Genomic DNA, 18,726 nt, shown 5'->3' on the forward strand with positions numbered 1-18,726 from the left:
AAAAACAAAAGCAAAGATTCGTACTCTTAAAATAGGAATAAACTGAAAATGGCAGCAAATGTGGCCATTGGCCTAAAAGACACATTTGGCAAAATTATGGGAACTCTACTACTGCATGCTGTATAAAAATATTATTATTATAATATTTTCGTTTTCGGACAGTCAAACGATTCTAACAACTAATACGTCATTAAGATATCTACCAGCATTTCAACATAATAATATTATTTAAAATGATAGAAAGAAGAAATGAAACAAGTACAAGTAATTAAATATTATTGTGCATTGCAATTTGCAACTAGGGTGATCGCTATAGTAATTAGCCAATACATAGTTATTGGCCAACTTGCCTAAAATAAAAAGAAACAAGCCTAATGGAAGTTATTAAGAGAGGAAAAGAGATAAATATTTTTTCTGAGCAATACACAGTCCAATGTAGTAAATATTTTTGTCTCTTACTTATTAACAATCCAATATGCCAATAACTTATGTATATGCTAATTACTATAGCAATCACCCTAGTTCTGGCTAATAAAATGGTAACTGGTAAAATTGTACGTTGTGAATGATATTGGTTTAAAATAATGTTTCAATATTCTTCAATAATTATTTTTTGACAAAATGTTCATTTTGGCTATCAATTTCAAATAAAAGCAGGAAATTGGTCGTCCTGCGGTAGATTGTAGCTGGCGAACGAACGAACTCATTATTTTTAGTCTATTATATTGTCGATTTGTCATAAAGCTGATCCGTCACTGACAAAAATTATAAATGATGAATTTAACTTACAACAAAATTGTGACGTAACATTGTGGCAAATCGACAACAACCAAATTGCACTGCCTTAGCATATCTTGCAAGCCGGGCGGGGTGACTAGGTGTCCGGGCGTCCGAGCGTGTCCGGGCGTCCGAGCGTGTCCGGGCGTCCGAGCGTGTCCGGGGTTGTCCGGGGCCTCACGAGATGCGGAAGTAGGTCTGGTAGCCGAGCCCGAGTCCCGTGGTGAGGAACCACGCGAAGCAGCACCACCATGTTGCGAATCCTAAAACCCCACGGTATACCTCTGTCGTGAAGATCTGTCGGAAAATATTAATGTTATTGCAATAAAGATGTCACCACACCTCATAAGAAACAGAAGGAACCGTCAGAGCATTGGTTCCCAAACTTATTTGAGACGCGCCCCCTCAAGATTATTTATTGGTCGTATCGAGCACTCTGGAATGCATTCTCTCAGCGGTCGCAGGTTTCTTACAGATGGCCCGCGCCCCCCTTTAAAGGTCTTTGCGCCCCCCACTTTGGGAACCAATGCGTTAGAGGAACGGTTGTCTACGATCTTTCTGCTAGATTCGCAAGGGACGTAAAACCTATAGGTATTTTTTTCAGTTGAACTACTTGAATTAAGTTTGGTGTGAAAAAAGGTCAAGGTAGATCAATTTTGGAAAAAAAATCTATCACAAACTTATATTTGTACCTAGATAATCAGGTCTGTCTATAAAGTCGTGACATGAATGTTTGAGGAACTAACATTATTCATGTGTCTGGCAACACCAGAGTTCACTAAACATATGTACATTGCCGTGGCGGGCTTTTTGAGAGTTGGGCGTAGTTAAATTTTCTCGTATTTTATTTTAATAAATAATTGTGTAAAAAGTTGTAAATATCGCAAAAACTGGCGATTATTCCACCGGGATGTCNCAGGGTTTTTATGTTCCTGGTCAGGCTATAAATCGGTAGTAAAATTTCGAAGATGTACGTCACTATGAAAGATTTTTATAATCGATTATTTTTGATAGATTCATTCGCGCAAGCAGTGCACGACCATTAGGCTTTTTTCATTAGCAATGCATGTCTTTAATAAGATTGAAAATAATAATAATCAATATGAAATCGGTTGAAATGTTATGTGGATCGTGTGGATCTTCATTTTGTACACAATTAATAATCGGTATAGTATCGATTATGCGGTGACACTAGCGCTAGTGTTGTACAACTGTGGACTTAGAATAGAATCTCCAGACATTTCCAATGCAGCAATGGTATCACAGATTAGAGAGTATGTCTAAATGGAATGGAATTTTAGAAATACTCTAGCAGCAACCGCTCGTGGAACTAGAGTAATTTGAGATTCGAGAGAACTTGTCCGACTGTTGAAGGTGGCACTAGGAAAAGGCGGTAATTTCAAATTCTTTCAGGTGTAAACACTGAACGCGTCAGGTGCTGCTAGGCCGTGGCGGGCTTTTTGAGAGTTGGGCGTAGTTAAATTTTCTCGTATTTTATTTTAATAAATAATTGTGTAGAAAGTTGTAAATATCGCAAAAACTGGCGATTATTCCACCGGGANAAGAGAAAAATTCTATAAAAAAATAAAAAAAAAATGTCAAAAATTTTTTGAGCTCTTTTTTGTCGATAAAAATAGGTCTAGTTTCATCTATTTTCATATGTACACTTTAACGTGACTCACACTGTATATTAAGCTTAGCTCAGCTTTTTATTTAATACTCCTAGGCTTAGAGCTTTACATTGTTAATTGCTCTGCTTGCTTTCTGTTTTATCAAATTAATAATACTTTTTGCTAATTTTCAAATATTTTTTCACTTTGCAGGTGGTAGCTGTAGCCTTCGACGTCCAGGTGGTAGACAGTCTCCCGATGGATTCTCACGACCAAAAGGTTGATGACGTCATCTTCGCAGAATGATAATCTCACCATAATGTTTGAAATGTACTCGAAACTATCATAGTCGTTTTGTAGGCAGCACTGAATTTGCGATCCGCCATCTTCGCCTCTTCATAAGAGTTGATTTTACCAATAAACTACCACAAACCCTTTTTTGTTACGCGCCACTTAAAAACAAATAAAATCAAGTAATATAATATTTTCTCTTTAATATAGCGGTTATATCAATCAAACTTTTTTATTGTTATGTTGAATTGAAACTATTTAAGTAATTATTAAATGTATATTTTTATATGTATAATATGCATTTTTATTTTATTACTTTAAAAACATGAAAAATTACGCCATTTCATATTAAAGTGATACTTTATTCTGCTTGCATTATTAAAAATATTGGAATATAAAAACTAGACATCTTTACAAGGAAAATGTAATGGTACCTATTCGTTCAGTAGATTATTTTGATATAAGTTTAAAGATATTACTTATTGCTAAAATATAAATCTAAGAAACAATATTTATAAACATACAAAAATCACAACAAACACACTTTTCGTAGCTAAATATGTTATTCTTACGCGCTAAATCACAAATTTGATTTTAAATTAAAGTTTAGTAGACATTATCAAGTTTCTACAATGGTTGGAAGTACCTATTCAACGTATATTTTTTACATTAAGTAAGTAAAACATCCAGGTTGAGATGAAATGATGATGAAGAAGGTATCCCAATTTTGGAATGGTTCTTTAATTACGGCACTTTAGGAATGAAATAAATAAAGTTTTCATTCGTTACCTGACTTTAAAAAAAAATATTCCAATGTTTTGGCTAATCCACCAAACCGCCTGATGTTGACTCTACAATCTGTTAGACGATATCGTTTAATGTTTATAGTCATTTAGAAAACTCATAAAAAATATCGAATTTAAATCCTCCTATGGCACGGGTGATTTTTCATTTTTCCGATTTAGTTGCTTACATTTGAAACACTGCGATATAATGATTGAAACAAATGGCAACGGAAAGTTTTCCAGGCTACGAATGCATTGAAAAATAAATGAAAATATTCAGGATTTTGTTGCCAGGGCTCTGATACTTTTGGTAACAAAGAAATTATACATTTTGCCAAAAATCTACTTACAACTACTAAAATCAAGGTAAGATTGCATCCCACTATCAAAATTAAATCCTTAGTTCTTAGATTAAAAACCCTTAAATATTTACTAATCGAAAAGGCATAAGAAATCATTCTATTCATCACACGAAGCTTATATCTAAACAGTAATAATAAAGAGTAAAACAAAAAGTAAAACACTTTAGTTATACCCAGGGTAAGTTACCCTCTACTTTCTGGGTAAGAAATGGTCAAATAAGTAGGTAGTTTATATCTACCTACTAACAAAATGTTTACTTATAGTAAATATTATTATACAAATAAAAGCTTTATCACTAATTTAAACCTAAATAAATTCGATAGTGGAATTGAAATCATTTTTCAAACATTTAACTATGATTACAAAATTCGTTTCAACTAAAAGAAAGACAAAAGTCTTAAATATAAAGATTTTGAACTTAGGAAAATGGTTTTAAAAAAATAAGCCTATAAGCTAACACACAAAAAACGTCAGTAAAAATCTATTTACATAAAAATATAAACATCGTTAACATTGCACTGACCTTAATTCACAATAGTTAATTCCGTTTTTAAGTAATATACAATTTACCTAACAATATGAGTAACGCAAGTTTTTAATAATTCAATTTACAATATCATTATAAGAGTAGGCGCACACCGTTGATTTTTCGTCGGCCGATAGTTTAGTCGGGCAGTTGATCATTATGGGCATTTATGGGAGTTCGCACACTACGCCGAATCGATTTGGCCGATTCTTCATACAGATTAAAATCGGGCACAACTATCGACCAACTAAAAATCAACGGCGTGCGCTTACTCTAATGCTATGGTTAAACAATATCTTTCCATCTGTCAAATATGATAAAAAAAACAATGATACTGCCCAAAAAATAAATAAAACTAAGTTCAAATTAAAAGTGCGTTCCTGTAAGATAAAATGAAAGTTATCAACGGTGATCACCGTTTTTTCCCATTAGATAATACTACACTCGTAGTATATTATTTTTTTATATTATTCACATCACAAGGAATATATTTTTCACTATCACTTTTGTCCCGTTAAGTCATTTTCAACGCCCTGGTGCTGGCCAACTCTGTAATCACAAATTAAAATCGGAGAGTTGGGCGTAGTTAAATTTTCTCGTATTTTATTTTAATAAATAATTGTGTAGAAAGTTGTAAATATCGCAAAAACTGGCGATTATTCCACCGGGANTTCATTAGTGTAACCTAAAAGTAACCACAGCAGTTCAAAAGTAACCAAAAAGGTTACAAAAGTAACCTTCTGGCAACACTGCCACTATTGGTCCCAGAAAGATTGCCGTGGCGGGCTTTTTGAGAGTTGGGAGTAGTTAAATTTTCTCGTATTTTATTTTAATAAATAATTGTGTAAAAAGTTGTAAATATCGCAAAAACTGGCGATTATTCCACCGGGATGTCGTCAGATGACGACGGAGAAAGTTTCAGAGGTTTTTCAGCCGAAATGGTAGCGAACAAAAAACGCAGGATAGTTCCGCCAGGGAGGGAAGATGCAAGAGAGGAAAGCTCGGACGAATCTTCGAGGATGAAATACCAAATGTACACCAAGCCAGGGTACAAGCGTACGTACCCCGATACTATTACNGCGCTTCCAATCACTACAGTTGGTCATTTATAAAAAGGACAAGTTTAAAGTTCAAAACTGTGTAAAGAAGAAGCAAACCACAGATTACTTATGAAGCAAACTGGAAGCAAACATTTTATTTTAACGACATGAAAGAATATATTGACAACTTACAAGTATTCGGCCAATGGTACAAATTTCCAGGCCAGGAAGGATTTAAAAAAAAAAAAAAAAAAATTAGCTAGCAAGCAGCGCAGCAGCGATAATGGTGTGGTGATAATAAATAATGTGATAAAAATAGAATAAATTTGCAAGGCTGATGAGTCCTTTTGTTTAGTGTTCACTTACCAGCGAGTCTGTCTACAGGCTTCTAAATAAAATACAATAATGTCGACCGGTAGTGTTAGCGGTGAGTCTATCGAGCGATGGTCTGCTTCGAGCCCCCAAGAGCTTAGCGCCCACAGTTCGCCAGCGCAGCTAGTGCCTCAGTTCGAGTGTTCCTTGGATACCTTACTTCTAACGGAGGACATTCAGTGTGGTATGTAATTATACCACTTGTTTGTTCATACTTAGGGAATCACTACATTGTCCTACTAAAAGTTTCAAAACTTTTTATTAGTTAGGAATTGTTTATTAAAAGATTCAGTAATGCAAGTAAATAAGTAAATTTCTCAATGCTATTGCTAATAAATCCTTTATTTATATTATAAATTAATATTTATATAATAATATTTACTGTGATAATGTGTTCATAAACAAATAATTTTTAAAAGAAATAATAAAAAACGGGTCAGAGGGTAGGAAGGCATGCACTCATTAAAATTTTAACATAGTCAAATATTAATAGATGCTCATGATACTAAAGTTCAAATTAAAATTCCAGCCACTACCCCATTCTTGAAGATCATTGAACAACCACAAGGTCACTATAAGTTTAGGTACCGAACTGAGATGCAGAGTTCGCACGGCTGCCTGCGTGGGAAAAGTTATGTGAAGAACTCGAATCAAAACCCTTGTCCTGGTGTTGAGGTAAGATTGAGTTATAATTACGTTAATTGTAATACTAAATAATGAACTTTTTATTGCCTCATTTTTAAATGCAGAAATGTATTAATAAACAAATAATAAAAAATACATTGGAGGCAAAATCAAGAGGCTTAGCATAAAAAATTCATCCCCTCCTTTGTACATAAATTGTGTTTAGTTCAGACTTCATTGTGTTTGTAACAATGGGAGTACTGAATGTGCGACCTATTATATTAATATCCTATGGTAGGGTCTTGGTAGGTACCAATCCTTAGTTTTTAATGCTGAGTTGACAATTGATTAGACTGGGTGGGAGAGTAACAATGGTGTCTCTGTTATAGTCTGGATAGTATAGGCTTCTTTGTACTGTAAGGCTGAGTTGCATCACCTTTAACCATAACTATAACAATGACCAGTGTTTTTGTATGGAATTTGACAGATTTTTGACGTTTGATAAAGTTAAATTAAGATGGTACAAGACCCAGACTAAGTTATACGTAGTTAATAAGTTAAATATTTGATTAAATATTATTAAGTGTTGTTACTTTGAAGACTATTCATGAGATGATAAATAAGCTTCATGACCAACTTACTTTACAAACAATTTCTCATTTTGCAGCTGGTCAACTATAATGGACCTGCGCTGATAAAATGCAAATTGGCACAGTTTGACAATGTTCATGAACATCCCCATAGATTATGCATTGATGATATTGGCGATATCACTTTTGATGTCCCAAAAGGAGATTCCTACAAAGCTTGGTAATTAAATCTGTCTTACTTATTTTATACTTCAATTAAGATAGGACAATGCCTGTTTAATTATTATTTCTTATTATGATTTTTTTTCAGGTTTCCGGATCTGTACATCGTACACACTCCAGCCAAAGATGTTTTGGATTGGTTGTACAGAGGACATGACACCGAGAATTTGAATACTGAAGGAAGAGGATTAGTACGTACCTACAATATTTCAGTCTTTGATTAAATTAAATCGTAAAAATTTATTATAATTTTTTAGATAGTCATACTTATTTAAAGTTACAATAAAAAATTATTTAGTTAATTAAAGATTTATGTGGATTCCTTTTGGTAAAAATATGAAAATTACTACACATAATATAATTTTTAGATACCTTCCTACTTAACATTAATATGTATGATTTTAGATTCGAAAACAGTGTGAAAACATGGCAAAATTGATTGAAATGAACATTGTTCGCCTAAAATTCAGCGCGCACCGTCCTGACTCAGGCGAAGAGATTTGTGCTCCGGTTTTTTCGGAACCAATTAGAAATCTAAGTGAGTATTTTGTGTTTTCCCAAATATTATTCCGAATGGTTTTGTTCTAAGATGTTTTATATTTACGATGCGCCGCACTCACAGCTTTCGGCATGACAAAATGTTGCTTGGCGGAGATTGCTTTTAGCGTTAAAGGACAAAGCACACTTATCAACCCGGAAACGGATCGTAACAACTCGAGTCTGTCAGTATTATTTGTATGAAACTCCGTACTGCAATGCACACTTAACCGCACCCTAACGTAAACGCCTTGCCTCGAGGCGAAAGCTGATTGTGGTGTTGATCCATTTCCGGGTTGATAAGTGTGCTATGACCTTAAAAGTCCACCATTTGTAAGTTATTTGTGCAAGTTGTAATAATCTATTAAAAAAATATATGTTAAGCATGCACATAAAAATATTTTTTTGGGCCAGGTGGGTTATCTAGGTTGACTCCTACTTACGTTTACAGAAAGTGCAGCCACAAATATTCTTAAGATATGCCGCTTGAGTCGCTGTTATGGCCGTGTCAGTGGGGGAGATGATGTTATTATGCTGGTGGAAAAAGTAATTAAAAGTGAGTGACGAACAATTTAAAAAAGTGAGAGTAAAGTGCTTAAAATGTATGTAGTCTACCATAGCCTACAATCTCAATTTGTCTTTATCAATAGATTCGTTTTATTTATGTAACAGAAGGTGAAGAAGGCTCTATATCTTGAAAAAAAAAAACAAGTCTATTACCGGGCACGTGAAAATTTAAGTGAGTGCGATGACAAAACCTGTGAAATTGTATCAATGGTCCATACTGCAAATTTTTCCCGCCAGGTGGCGTAACGGCGCTGCTGGCGTCACCTGCAGAAAGCTTTGCGTGTGGAATCCCAGTGATTTAGATTGATTTATCCTTAGGTTAAAAACACGTTAAAAATAGTTTTCGGTTGACTTGCTGGTGACCGTATTTTTTCTTTTACAGAAAACGTCATGATCCGGTTTTTCGAGTTAAACGAAGACGGCAAAGAAATATGGTCAGGAAATGGGACGTTTTCGGAGAACGATGTTCACCATCAATATGCCATAGTATTCAGGTAAGCAAATATAGTAACATAAATCTCTTGTCATGTAAATTAAAGATACGATTATTCGTGTCTTTTGTGTGTCTCAGAATCCACCTTTTACTCTTTGGCTCTTTGTAAAGTATGGAAAATAATTATTTATTTTGATGGTTGCTGTTGAATGGCTAATCGGACATCATTTCGCCGAATGCGGGTCTAAATAGGCCATATCACGCAATATTGTTAAAAGGAATTCATTTTCAGAATTCGTAGCAGATCATTTTAATAAAATAGTCATACATTTTAGCAGAATTGCGCAATTAAATTGGGAGCGCCTCCGCTGCCGGCGCCGGTTCCCAAAAATATCGCCATTAGTAACCGGCGGTGAAACCACGTGATACGCTGCCGGCAGTCAAAACGGCTGCCGGCGCTGGCACTCAGTAAAGGCAACCGGCACCAGAGGGTTGTCAAGTGCAAAAAACTAGTTTCCGAAGCCGTACTTTTTTATTACTTCAAAGTTTGTCTGGTATCTTATAATTCATGTGCTTTATATCTTTGAACATTTTATTTCAGGACACCTCCATACAAGGACCTCAGGATCACAAAAAGAGTACAAGTTTTCGTGGAACTAGTGCGACCATCGGACGGGAAAAAGAGCGAGCCCATAGAATTTTACTACACCCCCGAGGTCGTTCCTTTTAGTAAGAAACGGAAACTCGATGATTTTTTCGAAAAGCAAAAATGTAAGTAAATTACACACCATGTAAGTATTTTATTCGCTGATGACATTTATGTAATCTAGTTATAACCCAGACAACTTATTTTATTCAATGACTTACTATCATCCATCGTACCTACAATGAATATTATTTTTGAAGAACCAAAACTAAAAGTCCAAATGTAGTTGCATTTTGGATAGCTCAAAAACTAAATCTAAGCTAAATTGTAAAAAAAAAAAGTTTAAAAAGTCCGGAAAAAATTAATAGCACTTAATATGTCGAAATGCAAATAACTTCAAATAAGGTATTTATTGCGGAAAAAATTTTAGGAGGGCAATATGTTACTCTGCACTTGATATAAACCCTTTCCATTTCTGTACATATTTGAAATTGCCAAATTTGTGAAACAATATATGTATTAATTTCAGGCAAGATAAAGAAGATTACCCGCGAAATACGAGAAATAGCAACAAACTTGTTGCAGATATTATACCAAAATGTACTCTATTTAACAAAAAGAAAATATATTTTAATAATATCATTTTTTTCAAATCCAAATCAAACAGAAACATTTAGATAGTATTTTTATTTATTTTATTTTATTTTTGTTTTATTCAGAAAAACTCTCATTTTTTTGTTGACAGTGGCTACAGTGTACTTTTGAGTCACTGAAGACTCCACATTTTTGTATTTCATTTACATTATTTTTGGATTACTTCGACATTTGTGCATTTTTTTTATTTGACTTTATTGCTATTTGTAGACTTTGTATTAGCCTTATTACAAAAAGTTAAACGCGCGTTGAACACTCTTTTAAATTGACATTTAGTATAGAAATGACGTTTTCCGACCAGTTTTAACCAGTGTTCAACTTTTTTGTAATATAATAACGCTCAATATTTCTATCATTTTGTAATGTACAAAATATTTTGCAAGTCATATCAAAAATGACAAAAACGATCTAAGTAATATTTTTTCTAAAAGAAAATAAAATCGTCATTTCATTTCCTTTCATTTCATTTCATTGCATTTCATTTCTAGAAACATCAATTGATTTAGCAGTTTTAGCACGTTTATGTGAAAATATTATGGCATTACTTTTTTAAACTATTTTGAATTACAATCTAGATCTAAGCAAAATAATTTTGTTAAAATATTTTTTTGAAAATTTTAATTTGTCATGTGTTTTACAAAATAAAATAACTGTGTGCTTTGCGAGTGGCACAGTATTTATTGCCTTCATTGCTTGCTTCGTGTGATAAACTTGCATGTTTTTTGGAACCGTGGACACAATTTTAAAGGTTTTGTTTATATTTTAGCCGTACCAATCGTCAACAACTCTTTGGAAACTTTTATAGAAGTGAATGTAAGTTTTAATGATAGGAATAAATAGATTTTGTTTGCTTTTCCTGGATGGGATCAAGGGTTACAATTTTGCTTTAGCTTAACTCGTTAGCTTATGTCAATAGCTAGTTATATCTGTTATAGCAACCGGTAACACCGAACCAACACCCAGATGAGTTATGGATGTCAAATGGAACCCAACTGAGTCAAATATCCTGTGGTCAAGACCAAAGCCCGCTCCTAGCCCAAGCTAGCATAATGCGTCAACAAAGCGACGGCAATGCCATTATGACATTTAAAATACCCGTTGCCCCCGCGCAAATGAATACTAGTTATTCCAATGATGTCAATGATATGGACGTATTTGCGGATTCAGATTTTACTGGTAAGTTTTAAAATATAAAAAAGTATATGGTCCAATAGTTCGCAAACGACCTTTTATAAATGAGAATTTGCTTTGGCGGGTCTAGTTCCAGTCACCCTGTATAATGCTTCTGAAAAAAAAAGGTTTTCTTTGTCATTAAAAAAATGCTGCATGCGTGCGGGCGTGTTTTTTAGCCATCACTTTTACCTTTCTTATTTTCATTGTTATGTTCAAACATTAATTCTTTACTTGTTGTGAGATAAATAAATGATTGTTATTTTAATTTTATTTTGCTGATTTGTTCCCAGAATACTTCGACTCGCTTTTAGCTGAATTTGAGCCTAACTTTGTGGCAGACACAGGGCGCGGGGACGTAAGAACGGTTTGTACTATTTTTTTATTTTCTTGGTCGTTTCTTTCCACTGTTGGGATTGGAACCTGGAATCCAACTTTGTAATCATTAGACAACAACGTTGTACCTGTGGTTGTACTCGTATTAACATTTAACTTGATTAATGTTTTTATTTTTTCTTATTGCAGACACATCAAGACAAAGAAGTTGATGACCAGACCATTATAAAAATGGTAATTAATATTCTTAAAATAAAATAATCGAATAGACTAGATGACAAAATTTCAATTATTAGTCCGTCAGACAGATAATTAGAAAATATTAGACTCATGTTTTTTATTTTCTTTCATAACTAATTAAATAATAACAGTGCTACATCGAGTTGAAATGGCGCGATACGTCACGCTTGAGTAGAATTTTTACTCAAAAGTGACGTCACGCGACATTTCAACTCGATATAATACTGTAATTATTCGATTATGGAAAAAATTAAAAAATATGAGTCTAATATTTTCTAATTATCTGTCTGACGGAGTAAATAGAATTTCGATTTCATTACCCAGTCATCATCCCTATTATAATTGATAATGTAAAAAACGTATTGTTTTAATATACACATACTTAAATAACTCTGTTTTGCAGATGGCTATTGAGCTTCAAAAAATCGTCGAGATGATAAGAATTAAACGCGAGAGCTTTGAAAATAGGTTGGAAGCACTCTTTGATCTCCGGCTTTCAAATGGCGACACGTAAGTATTAAATTTTATTGTGTAAGGCAGCGGTTCCAGAAAGGTGGTCCGCGGAACCCTGGGGTTCCGTGGAAAGGCCGCAAGGGTTCCGTAAAAAATATTATCCCTCGTTTCGTGACTGACGTCACAGAATAAGTAATAGTACAGGTACAGAAGGATTACTCCGCAAGACGATTTAAATAAATGCGAGTCTTGCTGCGACGCGATAAAGTGGAATTCAGCTCGCACAGCACTACGTACCTACAATTTTATTCACCTACAAGTTTTGTCTCTTTCTATCGCGTGCCTCTGAACTCTTCTTACGCTGTTAGGGTTGCTGTCTAGTGAAAAAATAATTAATCTTCTTATATGTAATGAGGTACGTATGTAGCATTCATGACTCATACGCATTCATTAAGGCCAGACCACACAGCGGGCGTTCCGACGGCTTGCTCTACATCTCGCGCGATCGTGTTTCAGGAAGCTATTACAGAAAATAACACTAGCGGAATATGTGAACGTTAAGAGGCAGGGTTCTTTAGAGAAATAGAATAAGAAACAATTATGGAAAACCTTGGGAGAGGCCTTTGTCCAGGTGTGGACGTCATTTGGCTGAAACGAACGAACGCATTCTGAGCAGTAGATAGTCATGGTAGGTTAGGTTCCTATCTTAGATTAAATTATTGGCTTTATTAATCTAAGGTTCCTATACTATCCTAAGAATTATTGATTACCTACATGGATAACATACCTTTCAGCATCTCTGGGAAGCGAAAAAAAAGATAAATCCGGTAGATTTCTTTTCGACTTTAAATACCCGAACGCCGCACAATATTTCTTTCTCTTTATGTCCATTTTTAAATAATACTTCGATCATAGAATTAGGTACGTACTACAACGCACGCCAGCGTCCTGACGGGCGCGCGCGTGACACTCGACCGATATAATACCCGCCGGCGGGGCGCTTCGCTGTAGGTAATTATCGGATGTACCGCGCGGAGTGAGCCAGGCCTGCTGACGTTGTTCGCGCGCACCAACTTGTTTACGCACAAGGGAGGGGCAGGGCGTGCGGGCGGAGTAGTACGGGGGTTCCGCAAGGAAAAGTATAATCAATTAGGGTTCCTTGGCCATAAAAAATTGGGAAACCCTGGTGTAAGGTATTGTGAACGTAAGTGTTGGTACTTGGTACGCACATACGGTCACTCATATTATACTACGTGCAAAATTATTAACTACATTACACTAACGGTTCGGCCAAACCAACGCGTGCAGCCTGCGAGCGCCATGGCGATCAGGGGCGTAGTGTGAGTTTACATCAAATTAACGTATTCGATATCGAGTGCGTCAAACAAATCTATTAATATTTTAGTTCTTGAAAGTATCCGCCAGGGACGCTGTACAATCCGTCGTACATGTAGGCTGAGTTGTACCACCGAAAAACGGTAACTACAACGATAACCGGTGTTTTTTGAATGGAGTTTGACAAATTTTTAACATTTGTTAAAGTTAAAGTAAGATGGTGCAAACCAGCCTTAATGTCACTTTTTTACGCAGTCGATATAGAATGCGTTTGACATAAACTCACTCTACGCCCCCAGATGTCGTGTTTCATACGTTACGATTCATTTGTAGCGATGAGTTCACATAAACGCGTCCTTTGGTCGCGGTCGCCACTCGCCATTGCCATCGCGAGTTTCACGCGTTGGTTTGGCCGAAGCTTAAAACAATCCAAAAACTTATTGAGCATCTTTGTGTATGGACGTAAAGTTCAGAGTCCATTGACGAAACATCATTTCGTGGTTGGCCCTCTGTCAAAGTTTATATTACTGGCAGGTTCCTCCACGTGACCCTGGACAGCAAGCAGCCTTTGGTGAACTACCTCATCGACCTGATCCACGACTCCAATATGACTCACTTGCTCAACCTCAAGAATGCGTCGGCGCAGACTATACTCCATCGAGCGGTGGCGGACAACTTGTCTGATATGATACCATTGTTGATATCTAAAGGTAAGTAAACTGTCCTCTTTTGAAGACTATAGTGAGACTAGCTGCGGCACGTGACTTCACTCGCGAGTTCAAACATTTTGTTTTTTTTTCGATTATAATCTGTTTTAACCTCAGGCCCTTCTCAAATAAGTCTAAGTATACCGAAATTCATAGATTCAGAGAATACATCAAAAACCGTATAGGTAATTATGTTTTTTTTTTATTAAAATTCTACTTATTCAGATAATTTACAATACCCTCAAAATTTTCAAAATAAGAGTAATAAAACACAGTTTATTATAAACATATTGTTTCAAACAGGTTGTGACCCGATGGTGGAGGATTTGGAAGGGAACAACGCAATTCATTACGGTGTGAAAAACGAAGACTCTTTGGGTCCACTCCTAGCCGCCACCGAGAAGTTTCAAGTGCCTCGCAATCTAGACGCTTGCAATTACGGTAAGTAACTCCTTGCTGCTGTCTTTCCTGAACACTATAATACGGACGGGCATTTACAGGGCAGATATGTACCATCCTAGACTGCATCTCACTTAACACCAGGTGCAATTGCGGTCAAATTGCCTTGTTATGCATAAAAAAAGTGCACCTGGCCGTCTCTGAAGGGTACTCATTTAAAAGGAAGTGACTCTTTTGTATTTTTCGTTCGTGCGCAACTTGGTTAAAGGACGAAGCACACTAATCAACCCGGAAACAAATCGTAACCGTATGAACTCGAGGCGGTCAGTATTATTTGTATGAAACTCCGTACTGCAAAGCAACACTTATCCGCACCGTAAACGCCTCGCCTCGCGGTTGACAGCGCGACGAAATGCGCTACGGTGTTGATCCCTTTCCGGGTTGATAATGTTAAATGTACGACGTCTTAGGCCCAGAACAGACGGTGAAACGCAACTGCAACGAAACTGCCACTGCTAAGTTTCAAACTGGTCGCGTCCTGTGTGGTCTCTCAACGGACGCTATGGCAGAAACTTAGATGCAACTCAAAAGTAACTAGCGGTTGCAGTTTCGTTGCAGTTGCATTTCACCGTCTGTTCTGGGCCTTATGCTTCAACCACACCAAGTCACGTGTTGGTGTGGCTGAAGCTTTAAGGAAACACGGAACGTCATCCCTTTTCAGAAAAACAGACGCCCCTGCACTTGGCAGTGATATATAAGAGCGTAGAGAGCGCTCGCATTCTACTAGAGAGCGGGGCGGATTGCGGGACGCGGGACGCTGCGGGACGCACGGCCCTGCACCTGGCCGCGTTAGACGATTATCTGCCCGTCACTGGGCTGCTGCTGGGACACATGCACCCGGTGAGTACATATCTGTGCAAGTTGTAAGCCTCTGCAAAAAGGCACCCACTGAAAATGTGTGTCTTGGCAGTTACACCACAAAATAATAAGTACCGTTAGAGAAGAACTACAGTGAACTGTCCTTTATTTGACACTGACAGGGGGGCCACCGTCAATAGCGGATCGCTGGTTCCGACTTTTGCCACGGTGGGAAACCATGTATTGAACGAAGATGGTGGCGCCCTTCTGTCAATGTCGTCGGTGGGACATTTCAGTGTAGTTCATCTTTACCTGTTACACACACTGTCAAGATGGTACTAAGTGGGTGACCTTTTTGGCAACTTTTGTCGTTTCGTTTTTTGCGCTTGTAAGCAAAATGGCGATCGCTAAGCGGTAAACGCTGTCACTGTTAAAAATAATAAAATACGTCACTATTGAATTTAGCAAACGTGTCCTCGCTGAAAACTTACAATCACCATTTTGCTTAGAAGCGCTTTTATGCGCTTTTTTCTGCCAAACGCACCCACTGTCTCGCCAATTTCTCAATCGCTAAACAATTAATATGATGACGTTGAATAGACACGAATAATAATAATAAACTTGTTCCAGGACCAAGTGAATGCAGTGGACGACCGAGGGTATACTGCCCTGCAAATACTCTGCGATAAGAACACCACTAATGTTACTATTGAGATGGTCAAACTATTGCTGGAAAACAAGGTAGGTTCTACGTTACTTTATTTCTGTTTTTTACTGTCTTTTGTTTTTTATTATTAAATGTATTTTCATTCATATTGTCTTGACAGCTCAAAAAATTATCACAATTTATTATAATCCCCTGTGTGACTTCACAAATAAGACAAAGTATAGATCGTTTCATCCACGAAGACGTGCCCCACCAAGTTTTGGTCTAGGGAAGCGGGGAGTTTGATCCGGATAATTTATCGTGTACCTACCGATAACACTCAAACATTAGCGGAAGAATGGTGGGGCGCGTCTTCGTGGATGAAACGATCTATATCGTATTGAAAGAAGGTGCGTCATATTAATTTGTGTCCACAGGCTGACCCGGTACAGCACCAGAAGTATAATTTGTCAGCCTGGCAGCTGGTGAAGACGAAGCCTCCGCTCAGAGACTTGCTCCAGAAATATGTAGCAGTTGACCAAAACGAATGTGATTCAGAGGATGAATTCAAATCGGCTGATGAGGGAGTAAGTTTAAATATTTTTAACTAGCTTTTGCCCGCGTAAAATTTTGTCTGTCACAAAAAATTATCGCGCACGTCCCTGTTTCAAATACCAGGATAAAAACTATCTTATGTCCTTTCTCGAGTCTCTAACTATACTTCATGCCACTAATTTACTAACTTGCTGATCTCAACATTATTATTTTGTACGCTTTTGAGCGCACCATATAAAAGACCAGTGTAGGTCTAATTACATAATATTATAAATGATTCTCTTGTATTACAGGACTCGGCCGATCAAGATGAAGATTCACCATAAACAACAAGTTTTTAAATGCATTTGGGAATAGTGAAGAAACATTAAATTTATTAAATACTAGCGGCCGCCCGCGACTTCGTACGCGTGGATCCCGTTTTACCCCCTTCATCTATCTTACGCGGTTTAGATTTTTTCATACAAATGTTTTTTCCCGCTAATTCCCGTTCCCGTTGGAATTTCGCAATATCCTGTTGTAACTAAGCTTTAAGTTTACTAAGGGACCTGCATGCCAAATTTCAAGCGTCTAACTTAAGCGGTTTAGATTTTTCATACAAAAGGATTTTCCCGGTAATTCCTGTTCCATTTCGGGAATTCCTTTCTTAGTGCACCTCTAAGGTACCTAAGCTACGTCCCTTATAAAGTTCAAGTGCCTACGTTTAGCCGTTTATGCTGTGCGTGGGTATGTCAGTGAGTCAGTCATACAAAAGGAATTTCCCGCTAATTCCAGTTCCCGTGGGAATTTTGTAATATCCTGTTGTAACTAAGCTTTAAGTTTACTAAGGTACCTGCATGCCAAATTTCAAGCGTCTATCTTACGTGGCTTAGATTTTTTCATACAAATGTTTTTTCTCGCTAATTCCCGTTCCCGTAGGAATTTTGCAATATCCTGTTATAACTAAGCTTTAAGTTTACTAAGGTACCTGCTTGCCAAATTTCAAGCGTCTGACTTAAGCGGTTTAGATTTTTCATACAAAAGGATTTTCCCGCTAATGCCCGTTCCCGTGGGAATTCCTAAGTATCCTATAACCTGCCCAGGAGTATGAAGAATAATTGTACCAAGTTTCGTTAAAATCCGTCGAGTAGTTTTTGTTTCTATAAGGAACATACAGACAGACAGACAGACAGACAGACAGACAGACAGACAGACAGACAGACAGACAAAAATTTTACTGATTGCATTTTTGGCATCAGTATCGATCACTAATCACCCCCTGATAGTTATTTTGAAAATATATTTCATGTACAGAATTGACCTCTCTACAGATTTATTATAAGTATAGATTTCTGTTTGAGCAAAGCCATCCAGAAAACCTATTGTGCCCTCAAAGGCAAACTAAAAAACTTGATAGGCATCAATGCCTTTCAAGTTTTTTTTAGTTAATCCTAAATTTTTCTACAATGATTTTTTGATAGATCGATTGAGAATATGAAGTATCTTAGTGCAAGTTACACTTGTATAATTTAAAAATCATCACACGATTTGATGTTCATATTTACGTGGTAATATTCTGAAACACTAGAATTTATGTATAAGATCGTATTTTGTTTTGCTTGTGCAATAAGTTTTTTTTTATTACTAATATTGTACCTATTATATTAATGTCGATGTATTTTGAATCATTTTATTATATTTTAGTCTTAAAAGTGAAACATTATAATAATACTTATTTTACAATTTAATAGGCATTTAGATGGTAAGATTTATTTTGGAGTCCTAATAGTGTGTAATGCATATTGAAAATGAAATGCGCACTTTTAGAGCTTTACGAACTTGTTTAGGTGTGGACATCATCATCAATAATGGACTTTTTATAAACGAACAAAATTAATGTTAAAATGAATTAGTTATTCTTCTATTGGAAACTAAATCAAAAAAAGTTACTGTGATATTAAAAAAAAACGTTATCGCATTTAGGTATTTTAACGTTGGCATATTATTATTC

At 36.2% G+C, this 18,726-nt stretch overlaps 1 protein-coding gene across 2 annotated transcripts; it reads left to right on the top strand.

The window, feature by feature from the left end:
• The first annotated feature begins 5,528 nt into the window (after positions 1 to 5,528).
• LOC114364871 (nuclear factor NF-kappa-B p105 subunit-like) lies at positions 5,529 to 18,668 on the top strand. Of its 2 annotated transcripts, XM_028321213.1 has the most exons (20): positions 5,529 to 5,948; positions 6,294 to 6,439; positions 7,056 to 7,198; positions 7,289 to 7,391; positions 7,606 to 7,738; positions 8,189 to 8,293; positions 8,687 to 8,798; positions 9,339 to 9,508; positions 10,804 to 10,850; positions 10,973 to 11,213; positions 11,501 to 11,574; positions 11,733 to 11,777; positions 12,187 to 12,293; positions 14,106 to 14,281; positions 14,582 to 14,719; positions 15,399 to 15,577; positions 16,166 to 16,276; positions 16,619 to 16,768; positions 17,030 to 17,119; positions 18,065 to 18,668. In XM_028321213.1, exons 1-19 carry the CDS (start codon positions 5,798 to 5,800, stop codon positions 17,060 to 17,062), a joined length of 2,364 nt encoding a protein of 787 aa, XP_028177014.1. In that variant the 5' UTR covers positions 5,529 to 5,797; the 3' UTR covers positions 17,063 to 17,119; positions 18,065 to 18,668. The 2 variants fall into 2 exon arrangements, with proteins under 2 accessions (XP_028177014.1, XP_028177015.1); XM_028321214.1 differs by having other exon boundaries at positions 16,619 to 17,118; positions 18,064 to 18,668.
• Positions 18,669 to 18,726: the final 58 nt, after the last annotated feature.

This window comes from Ostrinia furnacalis, unplaced genomic scaffold (genome assembly GCF_004193835.3).
Source record: "Ostrinia furnacalis isolate ACB-3 unplaced genomic scaffold, ASM419383v2 OfSCF7481, whole genome shotgun sequence".
Lineage (NCBI taxonomy): Eukaryota > Metazoa > Arthropoda > Insecta > Lepidoptera > Crambidae > Ostrinia > Ostrinia furnacalis.